The 12302-nt window shown below is 31.8% G+C and overlaps 1 protein-coding gene across 1 annotated transcript; it reads left to right on the top strand.

Moving 5' to 3' along the window:
* Positions 1-4675: 4675 nt before the first annotated feature.
* On the top strand, positions 4676-8641 carry LOC132268905 (probable indole-3-acetic acid-amido synthetase GH3.6). The gene is made up of 3 exons (XM_059769818.1): positions 4676-5428; positions 6015-6122; positions 6250-8641. Exons 1-3 carry the CDS (start codon positions 5139-5141, stop codon positions 7604-7606), a joined length of 1755 nt encoding a protein of 584 aa, XP_059625801.1. The 5' UTR covers positions 4676-5138; the 3' UTR covers positions 7607-8641.
* The last annotated feature ends 3661 nt before the right edge of the window (positions 8642-12302 follow it).

The following is a 12302-nucleotide window of genomic DNA, read 5'->3' as shown; positions in this document are numbered from 1 at the left end:
CATTGGTGTTAGACATATGAAAGAATATTGGAGTTCTATTGTACGAAATTGCGTGTATACGTAGCACGCTTAATTATAATAACCCAAGTGGTAGCATACAATATATTATTACTTTGCATATATGCTGATCAATATTTTTATCATTTTTCAACCGATTATATATTTTATTTGATAACAAAGTCTTTGGCATAGTGATTAATTTTTTCCGCCCTTTAAATTTCATAGTAAAAACTAAAATGGTAGAAGGTTCCTTCTCCTCAAAAGTATTGTGAGAATTTTTTGTCACCATAAATATATATTTACACACTTCATCTAATTTCATAATTTAAATTATATTACTCACAAGCCTTTTTTTTTTTTTTTTCAAATTTCCTTTTGTCTTAGGCTTCGTTTGGCTAAACTGGAAAGAAAAATAAAGAATAAAGGATTACATTAGTTATAAGATGAAAAAAAAAGAAGAAAAAAGATAGCAATAAGATATTCAATTTTGGATAAATTATTAAGTAAGAAAAGAAAATGATAACATTCTTGTTTGGAAAAATAAAAAAGAAGAAAGGAAAATAAACAAATTTAACCAATTTACTATTATACCCTTTTTTTAAGATGAGACTCAAATATTTTTTAAATTTTCTTCTTTAAAATGTTTAGGTTAATTTCGGTATTATAAAATTTTCACTCAAGAATTTTTATTTCTCTCTAACATTTGGGAGAATAGCAAATGAGAGATTTAAAAAGTTTAAGATATTCTTCAAAATCTCTCCTCATCATTTATCTTCTTTGGCAAATAATTAAACATGAAATTTACTCCGCTATCCCTCTCTTTTTCTTCTTGCCTTCTCTTTTTAATTCCATCAATCACATTCTCTAGTGTGAGTCTGCGACTATGTCTTCAATATTATCCTGTAGTACGGTTTTCTTTTAAAATTTTCAACAAATGTGTCAATAATTAAATGGGTTGTTGATCCACCCATTTAATCATTTACTATAAGTTTGAGTCACTTAATCGACGTACAACGAATCACTCTATTCTATTCATACACACTGAACCTAAAGTTAATAATATACTCAACATTGAATAGCCAATTCTGGATGGGGCAACAATATCATTGGTTTGCATTGCATTTAATTTGTAATTTGCAACCATTTGCCAAAGTCGGTCAATGCATATCTTCTTAATCTTTCACTGCCATATTCTTCTCGAACAAGTCATCTAGAAACTTGGGACCACATATATATCGTTGGTAATGTGAGGAGTATTTCTTACCCTTTTGCTTTTTGGTGTTTGGTAGGAGAGAAGTGAAGGGTATGGAGAAAAAAATAAAAATAAAGAAATTAATTTTCTTTGTTATGTAGAGTTGATACAAAAAAAAAACAGAAGAATAGGAATGCTCGATCACCTATCTTTCCTTTTTCACAAATTTTCATTCGTCAAAAAATAAAAGAAGAAATTAAGGAAGCAAGACAAGTACACTATTATAAAAATTTTAAATTAAATATTATTTTAAATTATACAAATTTTAAATTATTATATTATTCTTTATAAATTACATTATTATAAATATTAAATAGAGTAAATTACACAAAACACCATGGAGATTTTCATATAGTGCACTAATATGCAAGTGGGCGCGATATAACGGGAAGGCCCTAGTTGACCATTTGACCACATTGAATTAACATGAATTTACCTGTATGACCTTAGGCTTAAATTAAGAAAGAATTTGGTATTGGTAAGTTACAATTTTGCCCCTCATAATACATAAAACCATTTTCCCGTATACTTGCAGCTCATTCTCACAGCTATTGCCACCGCCACCGCCACCGCCATCGCCATCAACTCCAACGGTGATGAATTGCGACAACGATATTGAGGAGAGAGAAGGTGGCTGAGGACGTGGTAGTGGTGAAATTGAGAGAGAAGGCGGGTGAACTGGCGGCATCGCCCAAAGAGAGAGGGGGGAAACGAAAGCGGGTTAGGGTTTTTTTTTTTTTTTTTACAAAATTACATTAATGAGAACGATGACTTCCTGTAGCACCAGCGGCGATGAGGACGCTGACCACCTCTACCACCAGCGGCGATGAGGATGCTAACCACCTCTACCACCAGCGGTGATGACGACCATGACCACCTCTTTCTCAAATCTATCCCTCGCCGCACTGACGATGACATCCTCAACGAATTTTGTATCATCTTCCCTAGCTACTTCACTGTCTCGATCCTACATTCCACGCCCACGCTTCCCATCAGATTGCCTAAAGAGGTTTTGTCTTAGGGTTTGGTTTGTGATGGTTCTGAACCAGAACGGATTTAGGGCTTTAAATTGGGATTTTTTTATTTTTCAATTTTTATTTTATATATTTAATAGTATAAGGGTATCAACTCCATTTAACAATCTCACCGCTGAACAGTCTTCAGAAGCCATGCTAACACGCGTCGGAGAGCTCACCATGTACCTATGTTCTCTTTCACCACCGTGAGCTTCAACACATAGCAGGCAGAAGGGTTCTTTTGTCCGACTGATTATGTAATTTTAGTTTGCATAATGGACAATTTGATCTTTTCACAATAAAAGGGTATTTTTGTCTAAAACCTTTTTGATCCCCCACTGCTTTGCCGCATTACTCTAGACTGAAGGATATGCGTTTAGGTCAACCAAATCACAAGGATGGTTGACCAAAATATCTAGCCACATTCTACTTTGATGTATGAGATGAAAACTTGAGGGATGGTATTGTAATTTGTCCCCTTAAATATAATGACAAAAATAATTAAAATTTTCTATTTCTTTATCTCAACGAATTTGGTAAATTATCAATTTATTCTCTTCTCTTTTATATGGTCAAATTCTTAGGATATCTCATCTATTCCTCCTTCTCTCCCTTTTATTCAATTTTTTTCTTTCCAACTCAATAAATTCATGAAAATTTATAATTTATTTTTAAAATTTGGGCAAAATATTGTTCATTAACTTTCAAGTATCAAGGGAAAATAAAATTCAATTATCAGATTGCCCGTAATGACAAATAGGACCATTTTTAGTAAGCTTCTAACCCAAGCTCTACTGTTGTGGCTAATTTCTTCGGATTGAAACCAATTTACAGTGTTTTCTCTTATTTTATGATTTATTTATTTTGGTCCCAAATATAATTCTCATGTATTACTTATTCTAGTTAATACACGACCTTTGGTAATTAAATAAAAGTAATGACTAATAAATTATATGAATATTGTTCATAACTATATTACTGCAGTATTATTTATGTAAATATAACAAGTTCAATCAGTACAAGCGATGTTGGTACTTGACAGAAATTCGAGAGGTGATGCGTGTTTTATGGGGTTGATATACATACTCTAAAAAAACAAATACAAGATGGGCTGAATTGAAACTGAAAATTACTACGTAGTTCAATTTGAATCAATCCAATTAGATTCTATATTTCAAACTCGGCCCAATTAGATCCCTATATATTGCCTGATTTATCTTTGAAACTAATTAGGCCTAAATGAATATCCAATTAATTAAGCCTCTTTGAAATCAGAAGCTAAACCCACCGTACAGGCCCTGCTTTCTCGTCCTTCCTACTGGGGTGGGCCTATGTGTTGAAACATCACCATTCTAGTTTTTCATTAGACCAATTTAAAATCTATAATGAAATAAATTTTTAATTTAATTATACAAAACTTCCTAATGACAAATAAATTATACAAAGAAAATAACATTTTTCTACACAATTTTTTTTACAAAATTAATATCTAGGTTTTGGCCATGTTTGGGAAACTTCTTAATACCAAAAGTCCATTACTATTTGATAAGGCCTTCATAAATGAAATTTTGTTAGATATGGTGTTAGTGGTAGTGGAAGACAGTGGTGTTAGTGGTGGTGACAGTGGCGGCAACAGAAGGCGGTGGTGTGTGACGAAGGTGGTGGTGGAAGGCAGCGCGGTGTGATGATATGGTGATTGAAGGTGATGGTGGTGGAAGGGGGCGGTGGTGATGGCAACGACAACAACGGACATCCTTTAGATTAGGAAAAGGAATGGTGAGTTTTTCATGAGATAGGCATTCCAAGATAATAATAATTTCACCTTTGATATTGCTCGCCAAAAAAAATAAAAGAATTTTTATTTTATTTTATTTTATTTTATACAAGATAATAAGAGTTAGAAGTTAGATTAGTAGGTACAAAGAGTCAAAATCTGACACTCCAAAATTCATCAAAGGCACTAATTCACTGATCTATCAAGACATTTGCAAAATAAAAGAATCAAATGGTAGAATGATAGCTCCTGCGTATCAAATATAGCCTTAATAATTAGTTAAATCAGTACTATTTTAAATTTTAACTTATTATAAGCTATAAATATATATGTTTTAAGTTATATTTATAATACAGTGAACATCTATAAAGCGTATCTAACTTAATGATATAACCTTTTTATATTTGAAATGATTCTTGATAGTTGCAGTGAATTACTAACTTATTCTTTTAGAAATTATTTGATTAGGTAATTCACTCAAGAGTTCGATTTGAGTGAGGAGAACAATTCACGTTTCGGTATAAACAAAATAGATGTGTAGTTGCGTTTCTAATCAATAATTGAAAAAATAAATAATTAAATAACATCTATTTCAATCAAAATTAATTTGTGATTTGATATAAAGTAGAACCTAACTAACAATGGTACTGATAAATTTACATACAATGCTTTATTGATTCAATTCGTACTCTTTGTCACCATTGCATTTTTAATTCAATTCATTATAGGTAAGCAAGGATACAAGTAACGATGCATCTTGTAGGATTATTGAATTGAATTAAAAAATATAATTCGAAAAAAAAAAAAAAGAATTAAAAAATATAATGGTGACAGAAAGTCAGAATTTGCTGATCATTGCTCAAAGAAAAATGGATTTATTTCCGGGAAAAAAAAAAACTGAAGACCAAGTTGAATTGTGAATCTGTGATGTGGACAATCATTCTGTAAGCTCTCAGCTGTGGACATTTTTCCCGTCAAACAAGTCGACCGCGAAATCTCCGGCGACCGGATAGTGTCGGCTAACTTACAAGACAAGCGCAGCGACGTATCCCGCGCACCAACTCCAACGGTGTCGTATTCATCCCATCCCTCCAAAATGACGACAGACGAAGAGATCATCAACGAGCTCGAGGAGTCAACCAAAGATGCCACGCGCCACCAGCTGGAGACCCTCCGGATCATCCTGGAACACAACTCTGGCGTACGTTATCTCGAGCCCTACCTCCGAGGCTATCGTGCGCCCATCGACGCTGGAACTTTCCGGCGTGTGGTGCCTTTGTCTTGTTACGATGACTACGCCGATCACATCCGTCGGATGGCCGACAACGACGGGGATGATGATCGGTCACTCCTGTCTGTTGATCATCTGGTCTGTTTCTTTTACAGGTACTACTGGTCTCCACTTTATTATTCATTCAAACCTTGTAGTAACATTCAAATTCAACCAAGCTTTTTTTTTTTTTTTGGTATATACAGACATGAAAAATAAGAATCAATGATGCTCTATTTAAATTGCCCAAAAAAACTAAGGAATCGAAAAGAAATGAAATTATAGTAAAAAGTCCTCAATCCTATGTTTTTTTGTTATTTTTCCCAATGAAAAATTGAAAATACAAATCAATTTGTCCTAATGATGGTGCGAGGTACAGTTGAGTGGAGGGTTTTGTTCTCTTAGTCCCTCTACATTTTCTCAGCAACCAAGCAGATTGCGGAAATTTAGAGGATTTTTATTTATTTATTTATTTATCAATATTAAGACATTTTCAATTTGGCCTAATGATGATGCTAGGTACAGTTGAGTGTAGTGTTTTGTTTTCTTAGCCACTCTACATTTTCTCAGCAACCAAAACAGATTGCTGAAAATTGGACGAATTTAATTATTATTATTATTTTTTGGATTTGAAGATCAATATTTAGGACATCTAACTGTTGATTAGGTATAATGAATTTTGGATTTTCTGGTGTCTGGCAGTTCGGGGACGAGTTCAATGAGGCCAAAAGCGATTCCTTATTTTGATTCAATGCCCTCAAAAGCCATCTCTTATTTAGCTCACCAGGGCAGTTCTGCAATTCTTCGAAGGTAATTCATTCTTTTTCTACATTATATCACATTTATAAATTTTACTACTACTATTATTATTAATGTCGAATTTGATATTACTGTGAATTTAGTTTTGTATAGTGATGGCATATTGATTTTTTCATAGGCTATTTCCTCCAATACCCTCTGTCAACAAGTCTCTATGGTTTATATATGCCGGTAATGTTACCAAAACAAAAGGTGGATACAAGGTTATGGCAGCCTCTGCATTCCCTATACACGGCAATAGCTCGAAATTTCCCCATTTTCTCTCTTCATGTGTTAGTCCCAAAGAAGTAATTTTGGGATCGGATGTTCAGCACCAAATGTACTGCCACCTCCTCTGCGGCCTTAGGTATTCGAATGTAGTTGATAACATTCGAGCACCATATGCTGCAAGTCTAGTCAAAGCGTTTTGTCTTTTAGAATCTAAGTGGGAGCAGCTATGCGAGGATCTTGAGCATGGGTTTCTGAGTTTGGAGATCAATGATGTTGCAATGAGAGATTCTGTTATTGAAGTTCTTTGTGGTCCACAACACGATTTATCGAAGAAGATTCAATCAATTTGTGAAGAAAAGAAATGGGGAGGGATTTTAAGTAAACTATGGCCAAATGTTCGTTATGTCAAATGTGTTAGCACAGGAAGTATGGATCAATATTATTCAAAGCTCAAGTATTATGCAGGAGAGATACCGGTGTTAGGTGGGGATTACTTTGCTTCGGAATGTTGTGTGGGTATTAACTTGGACATTATGCAACCACCGGAGCTGACACGATATGTTATGCTGCCAACTGCAGCCTATTTTGAGTTTATTCCTTATTTTGATTCGAATAGTAAGACCAGTGTCACTGCTGAAGAAACACTGGATCTTTCTGGTGTTGAGGTGGGGAAGCTGTACGAAGTGGTTGTGACTACTTATAGAGGATTTTACCGATACCTTTTGGGTGATGTTGTGAAAGTTGTTGGCTTCTATAATTCGTCCCCCCAAATTGAGTTTGTGATGAGAGCTCCTAAAGCTCCTGGTGAGATAATAACCGAAAGAGACTTGATGTCTGCCGTGGCTAATTTCCAACTCGTGCTAAGAAATAGAATGACGGTAGAGATAACCGAGTTTGCCAGTTTCTTGGAGTTGGAGTTGAATCCAAAACAATTGAAGATTTTTCTAGAAGTTGAAATGGGATGTATGTTTCTGGAAAAAGAGAAGTTGCAGGAGTCCGTTATGGTTCTTAGAAGTTGCTGTTCCTCTCTCGAGGATGGCTTGGGAGGCATGTATAAGGTGATGAGGGAAAGAGGCGAAGTCGAGCCTTTGTTGGTATACATTGTAAAGCCTGGCAGTTTTGATAGGTTATTACAACTAGCTGTAGAAAATGGAGCACCGGCGAGTCAATACAAACCGCCAAAAATTATAAGAAATCGCAAGTTTGTGGATTTCATGGAAGTCTCCGCTGTTGTGAATGTCTGCTTAGATTCTTCGGATTGTTAGGTCCTGAAACAGCAAATAATGGAACACAGAGAAAAACTGGATCCTTCGTTTTTTATTTCTCCTCTGGTGAAAAACATGCTTTTAATGCTTTCTGAGTCTGATATGTAAGTTGAAACCTTGTGAAATCATACATTCTGTTTTATAATTATTTGAGCTGAATAATTGAAGTTGTGTGAATCGAGATGATTTTATTTGATGCTTCCATAGGGTGGAATCCAAAATGTAAATTCTTGATGAGGATTTGAATGTTCCGTTCAAGAACACAATGAAAAACAATATATTTTTGTAAGAATTATTCTCTCCCTTGCTTTAATTTTTTATTTTTTTAGTTTAATTACACTGACCAATCCGAAGAAAGACATATTTATTGCTGACCTGTGCGTATTTCAAATATAACACTGATCTCCCTTGTCAGTAAAAATACGTAGGGTTCTATATCTAAGTTCTTATTCTTATTCATCATCTCTATGTCCCTAATACATAAAAAATAAATAAAAAAAATACTCAGAGAAAAAATGTTTGGCAACTATCGCAACTGTTTCAAAGTTATTCCTAATACAGCTACAATCCATCATATGAATACTTAGGTCTAGGAATTAGGATTGACTCAATATAAGTTGGGACCTAAGACAGTGACTTCTAAATTACTTTTTTGATCCTTAAAAAGGATAGAAAAACATTCTTCCAAATTATTTACCCCAAAAAAAAAAAAATTCCAAATTAAGCTGCAACTAAAAATGGATAGAGACCCATTATAGTGAAAGCATAGATGGTAACTGATTAAGGATTACATATGATTAGTTTGTGCAATTACTTTCCTTTACTTTATAAGTAATTTAAAAAAAAACAAAAAAAAACAAAAGCAATATTCATTAAGAAGAAATAGCAAGAAGATCAACATTCATATACGTCAAAGAGGCAAGTAGGCCAAACGTGTCACTAAAATCAGTGACCCCTCCTCTCTCCAGGGTCCATTTTCTCAATTCATGATTGGCCTGTCTAGCATTATATGTCACTGTCTCAAATTTAGGTACCTTGCCCAAAAACACATTCAAATTAAGGTATCTACCCAAAAATATGTACACACACACAAACACTTATTATTAAAAGTACAAAGAGTGTCAAGAATTTCAAATTATCATTAAAAATAAATATATAAATAATAAAATAAATTATCAATTAAAAGTTACCAATTAAAATAAATCTTATTATACTCTTAAAAGTTACCAATTAAAATAAATCATATTATACTCGAAATATTTTATGACTAAAACAGCTAAAACAAGTTACGAATTAAAATAAAATAGGTAATTGTTTAATAAAATAATTTACTAAACCTGCCCCACTTTCTCTTTGTAATTGGTGTCAAGAATTTCAAATAATCATTTAAAATAAATAAATAATAAAATAAATTACCAATTACTAGTAAAATAAGTCCTATTATACTCTTAAAAGTTACCAATTAAAATAAATCTTATTATATTCTGAATTCTTGATGACTAAAACAAGTTGCAATAAAATAGGTAATTGTTTAATAAAATAATTTTTCAAATGTCTACCATACATGTTCATTTTCTCTTTGTAATTGGTGTTGAGATTTTTCTCCCAGAAGGCGACAATTGTGCTTCATCTCGTAAGTTCATTAGAATTATGTTTTTCTTCTTTAGTTTTTATTTTTATTTTCTCAAAAACACAATGAAAGTATTTTATTTTTTATTATTTGTTTAATGTTTGATTGGTGACAACAATGGTTGATCTTGTAAATTTAGTTTGCATTATGATTTATTTTTATTTTTTCATAAGTGTCATGAAAGTATTTTGTAATTTTACGTGACTTGAATTCTTTAATTTTTTATTTCTCTTATTTTCAATTCATTTTCTCTGTTTTGTTTCTAGAGTTGGTATTGTTTTGCTCCTAAGATTTGCGGCTGAAGAAGAATCAAGAGAAAGAAGAATCATGAGAGAGAAGAATAAAAAATTGTAAGTGCGAAAGTCATGATTTTTAATTAGGTTTCAGCTATTCCAAACAAATTTGGGATATATATATATATATATATATATATATTTAAATCTGTATGTTACCTTCCAAAAGATTCTCCTTTTGGTCATCTTCACGCATACACTAAAAAGAAAACACCATAAACCATTGCTCAATCTTACGGGTGAAGAGCTCTCTTTTACTGGTTGTCTTTGTCGCCATTAATAGACTTATAGTGACAAATTATTAGTCACCAATTTCTAGCTTTTAGCGACAAAGAATACTTCGTCGCAAAAGAGTAGATTCTTGCAACATAACTCTTGAACCGATTTTAGTATGGCTCTTTTCTCTGTTATGAATTTTTTCAATTCCTTTTCTCTGTTTTGAATTTTTTTAATAATTGATTATCAACTTTTTCTCTCTATTATGAGCTTTTTTCAATAATTGATTATAAAATTGACAACAAATTAAAAATTTTGGTAAATTGAATTTTTTTAAAATTTTTATTTTCTCTTATCTGATTTCGGTAATTGATTAGCAGCTTGATAAATTTGGTTTCCGTTCTGCAATTACAATTATAAAAACTATTTTATTTACGCATGATTATTGTTTAGTTTAGTTTTGAATCATAATTAATTTTATCAACATATATAGCAGATATATTATTTCTGTTTGATTATTGTTTGTTTTAGTTTTGAATAGCAATTATTTTATAATTAATTGAAGTTAATTATTATTTATAAAATTTATTAATAAAATAATAATAAAACTGAATTCTTATAAATATATATTTATAATAACTTTATAAATATTAAATATCAACTATTCAAAACAAGTTGCTAATTAGTTATTTATAAAATAAATTTTTTTATTATAAAATAACTTTTAAGTTGTGAGTGCACGTATTTTTTCCTAATATATTTACACATTCAAATTTAGGTCCAAGTTTTCAAGATGTGAGTATAATCATGCTATAGTGTCAAATTATTCAGTAAAGTTGAACTCTCCATACTATTTTGTGCACGTGTGTGTATGTATCTGTGTGCGTGTGAGAGATATGTACATGGTTTGGAATAATCTTTGGTGTGCCTGTAAAGCAATCTTATTATCTTATTTTGATGTGTCAAGGCAGCCTCACTGGCAGAGAGTAAAAGTTGGTTTGTTTTTTTTTTTTTTTTTTTTTTTTTTTTTTTTTAATTCCTTAAAGGGAGAAAATCTTTGATAAGGTCGTTCTCTCACAACATTTTTTTATTGGATAATTTTGAACCAAATTTAATTTGACGTGGACTTTAGGAATTATTGGACAAATTAATTGACAATACAGTTTATGGTTTTTTATTTGGTTTTAATGATAAAATTATTATTCCCGATAGATCTTTTAGTATTTTGTAATTACGAGTTGTTGTCTATACTAATTAACTTTTTAGTCCAAACTCAAATATTTTATTGAAGCTTAGTTTAAATTTTCATATGTCAAGTTTAACTAGGATTGTCAACTAGTGGTGAGGTCGAACTTTGAAGTGTAAATGTCAAGCTTAGTAAATGAATTCAATAATTCTAATAAATCAAGTCAAGTTTGAGCTTAAATCAAGTCAAACCTTAGCCCGAATACTTCATAAAAGGTTCAACTTCTTTGAAATCTTAATTTTAATTAGCATGGACTCCTCCACTCAATTGTTTAAGCATGTACGCTTCACTACTTGGGTGTGTGGCTGGTCAAAGTCATTTTTAAGTTCAATTTTGGGTCAAAATTAGATAATTAAACACATCCAATTGCATTAGCCCAAGTTAGATAATTAAACACATCCAAACGCGGAGGAAAATGGCTGGGAAGATGCATATATATATATATCCATATGTTTGTGTGTGTGTATATATATATATATATAGAGAGAGAGAGAGAGAGAGAGAGAGGTAGTTTACCGTCACAAGCATGTCCTAACAAATCAACTTTAACGCAAGTTATATAATTGGTACACCAACCAAACAACATAAATTAATGTTGACAGCGCTTATACCTTAATCAATGAAAAGATGAGATGAAAATGACTTTTAGAATAAGCTACTTTACTTGTAATCCGTATCTTTAAGCTTTGTAAAGAAGCGATTCGGAATCCCAAATTACATGTAACAAAACCAGTACCAAAGTATATTATTATTTATATTTAAGTTAAGTTTGGCATGATTTGTTACAATGATCTGTGGGTCCAAAGAAGAAGCAATGAAAACTTATACGAGTACTAAAAATTCTTTGCGTGATGGTCTTATAATTTATGTCTGGTTGGTTGCATTTAATTAGGTTGTAATGATTGTAAAGTGATTAAAATCTCTGATTGCTATTGTCTTGTGGCTACAGCAATTACAATTCAAATAATTAGATTCCACTCAATCAATCGAATATACACGGGTATATTGGTTGTTATGTGCAAGAGTTGTATCTAACATCAGCACCTACAACATATTTATACCTTAATAATACTTTTTATATATTATTATTTTATAGTATTACTTTTTGTAATAATGTGTACAAAGAAATTCTAGACTAAGAAAAGAAAAAAATAAACAACACAAGTTTGTTTGATTAGGTCGTTGAGTAATGCTAGTCAACTCAAGTTTAAAGTTTGACTTGGTGTTATTAATTTTGTGTATGATGTTGGTTAAATCTGTAAGCGTAGTAGATTTCTGTTTTTTTTTTTTCGGTTGGTGAGGCAAACTTTT

Source organism: Cornus florida, unplaced genomic scaffold (assembly GCF_030987335.1).
Source record: "Cornus florida cultivar Cherokee Brave unplaced genomic scaffold, ASM3098733v1 CherokeeBrave_3.0.0_Hap2_Chr08, whole genome shotgun sequence".
In the NCBI taxonomy this organism is placed as follows: Eukaryota; Viridiplantae; Streptophyta; class Magnoliopsida; order Cornales; family Cornaceae; genus Cornus; species Cornus florida.
Note: the sequence above shows the minus strand (reverse complement) of the source record. Positions and strands in the feature narration are given on the sequence as shown.

Coding starts and splice junctions, on each gene's coding strand:
- LOC132268905 (XM_059769818.1), top strand. CDS start 5,139: ATGACGACAGACGAAGAGATCATCAACGAGCTCGAGGAGTCAACCAAA. Junction 5,429..6,014: donor CTGGTCTGTTTCTTTTACAG/GTACTACTGGTC, acceptor GGTGTCTGGCAG/TTCGGGGACGAGTTCAATGA. Junction 6,123..6,249: donor AGTTCTGCAATTCTTCGAAG/GTAATTCATTCT, acceptor ATTTTTTCATAG/GCTATTTCCTCCAATACCCT.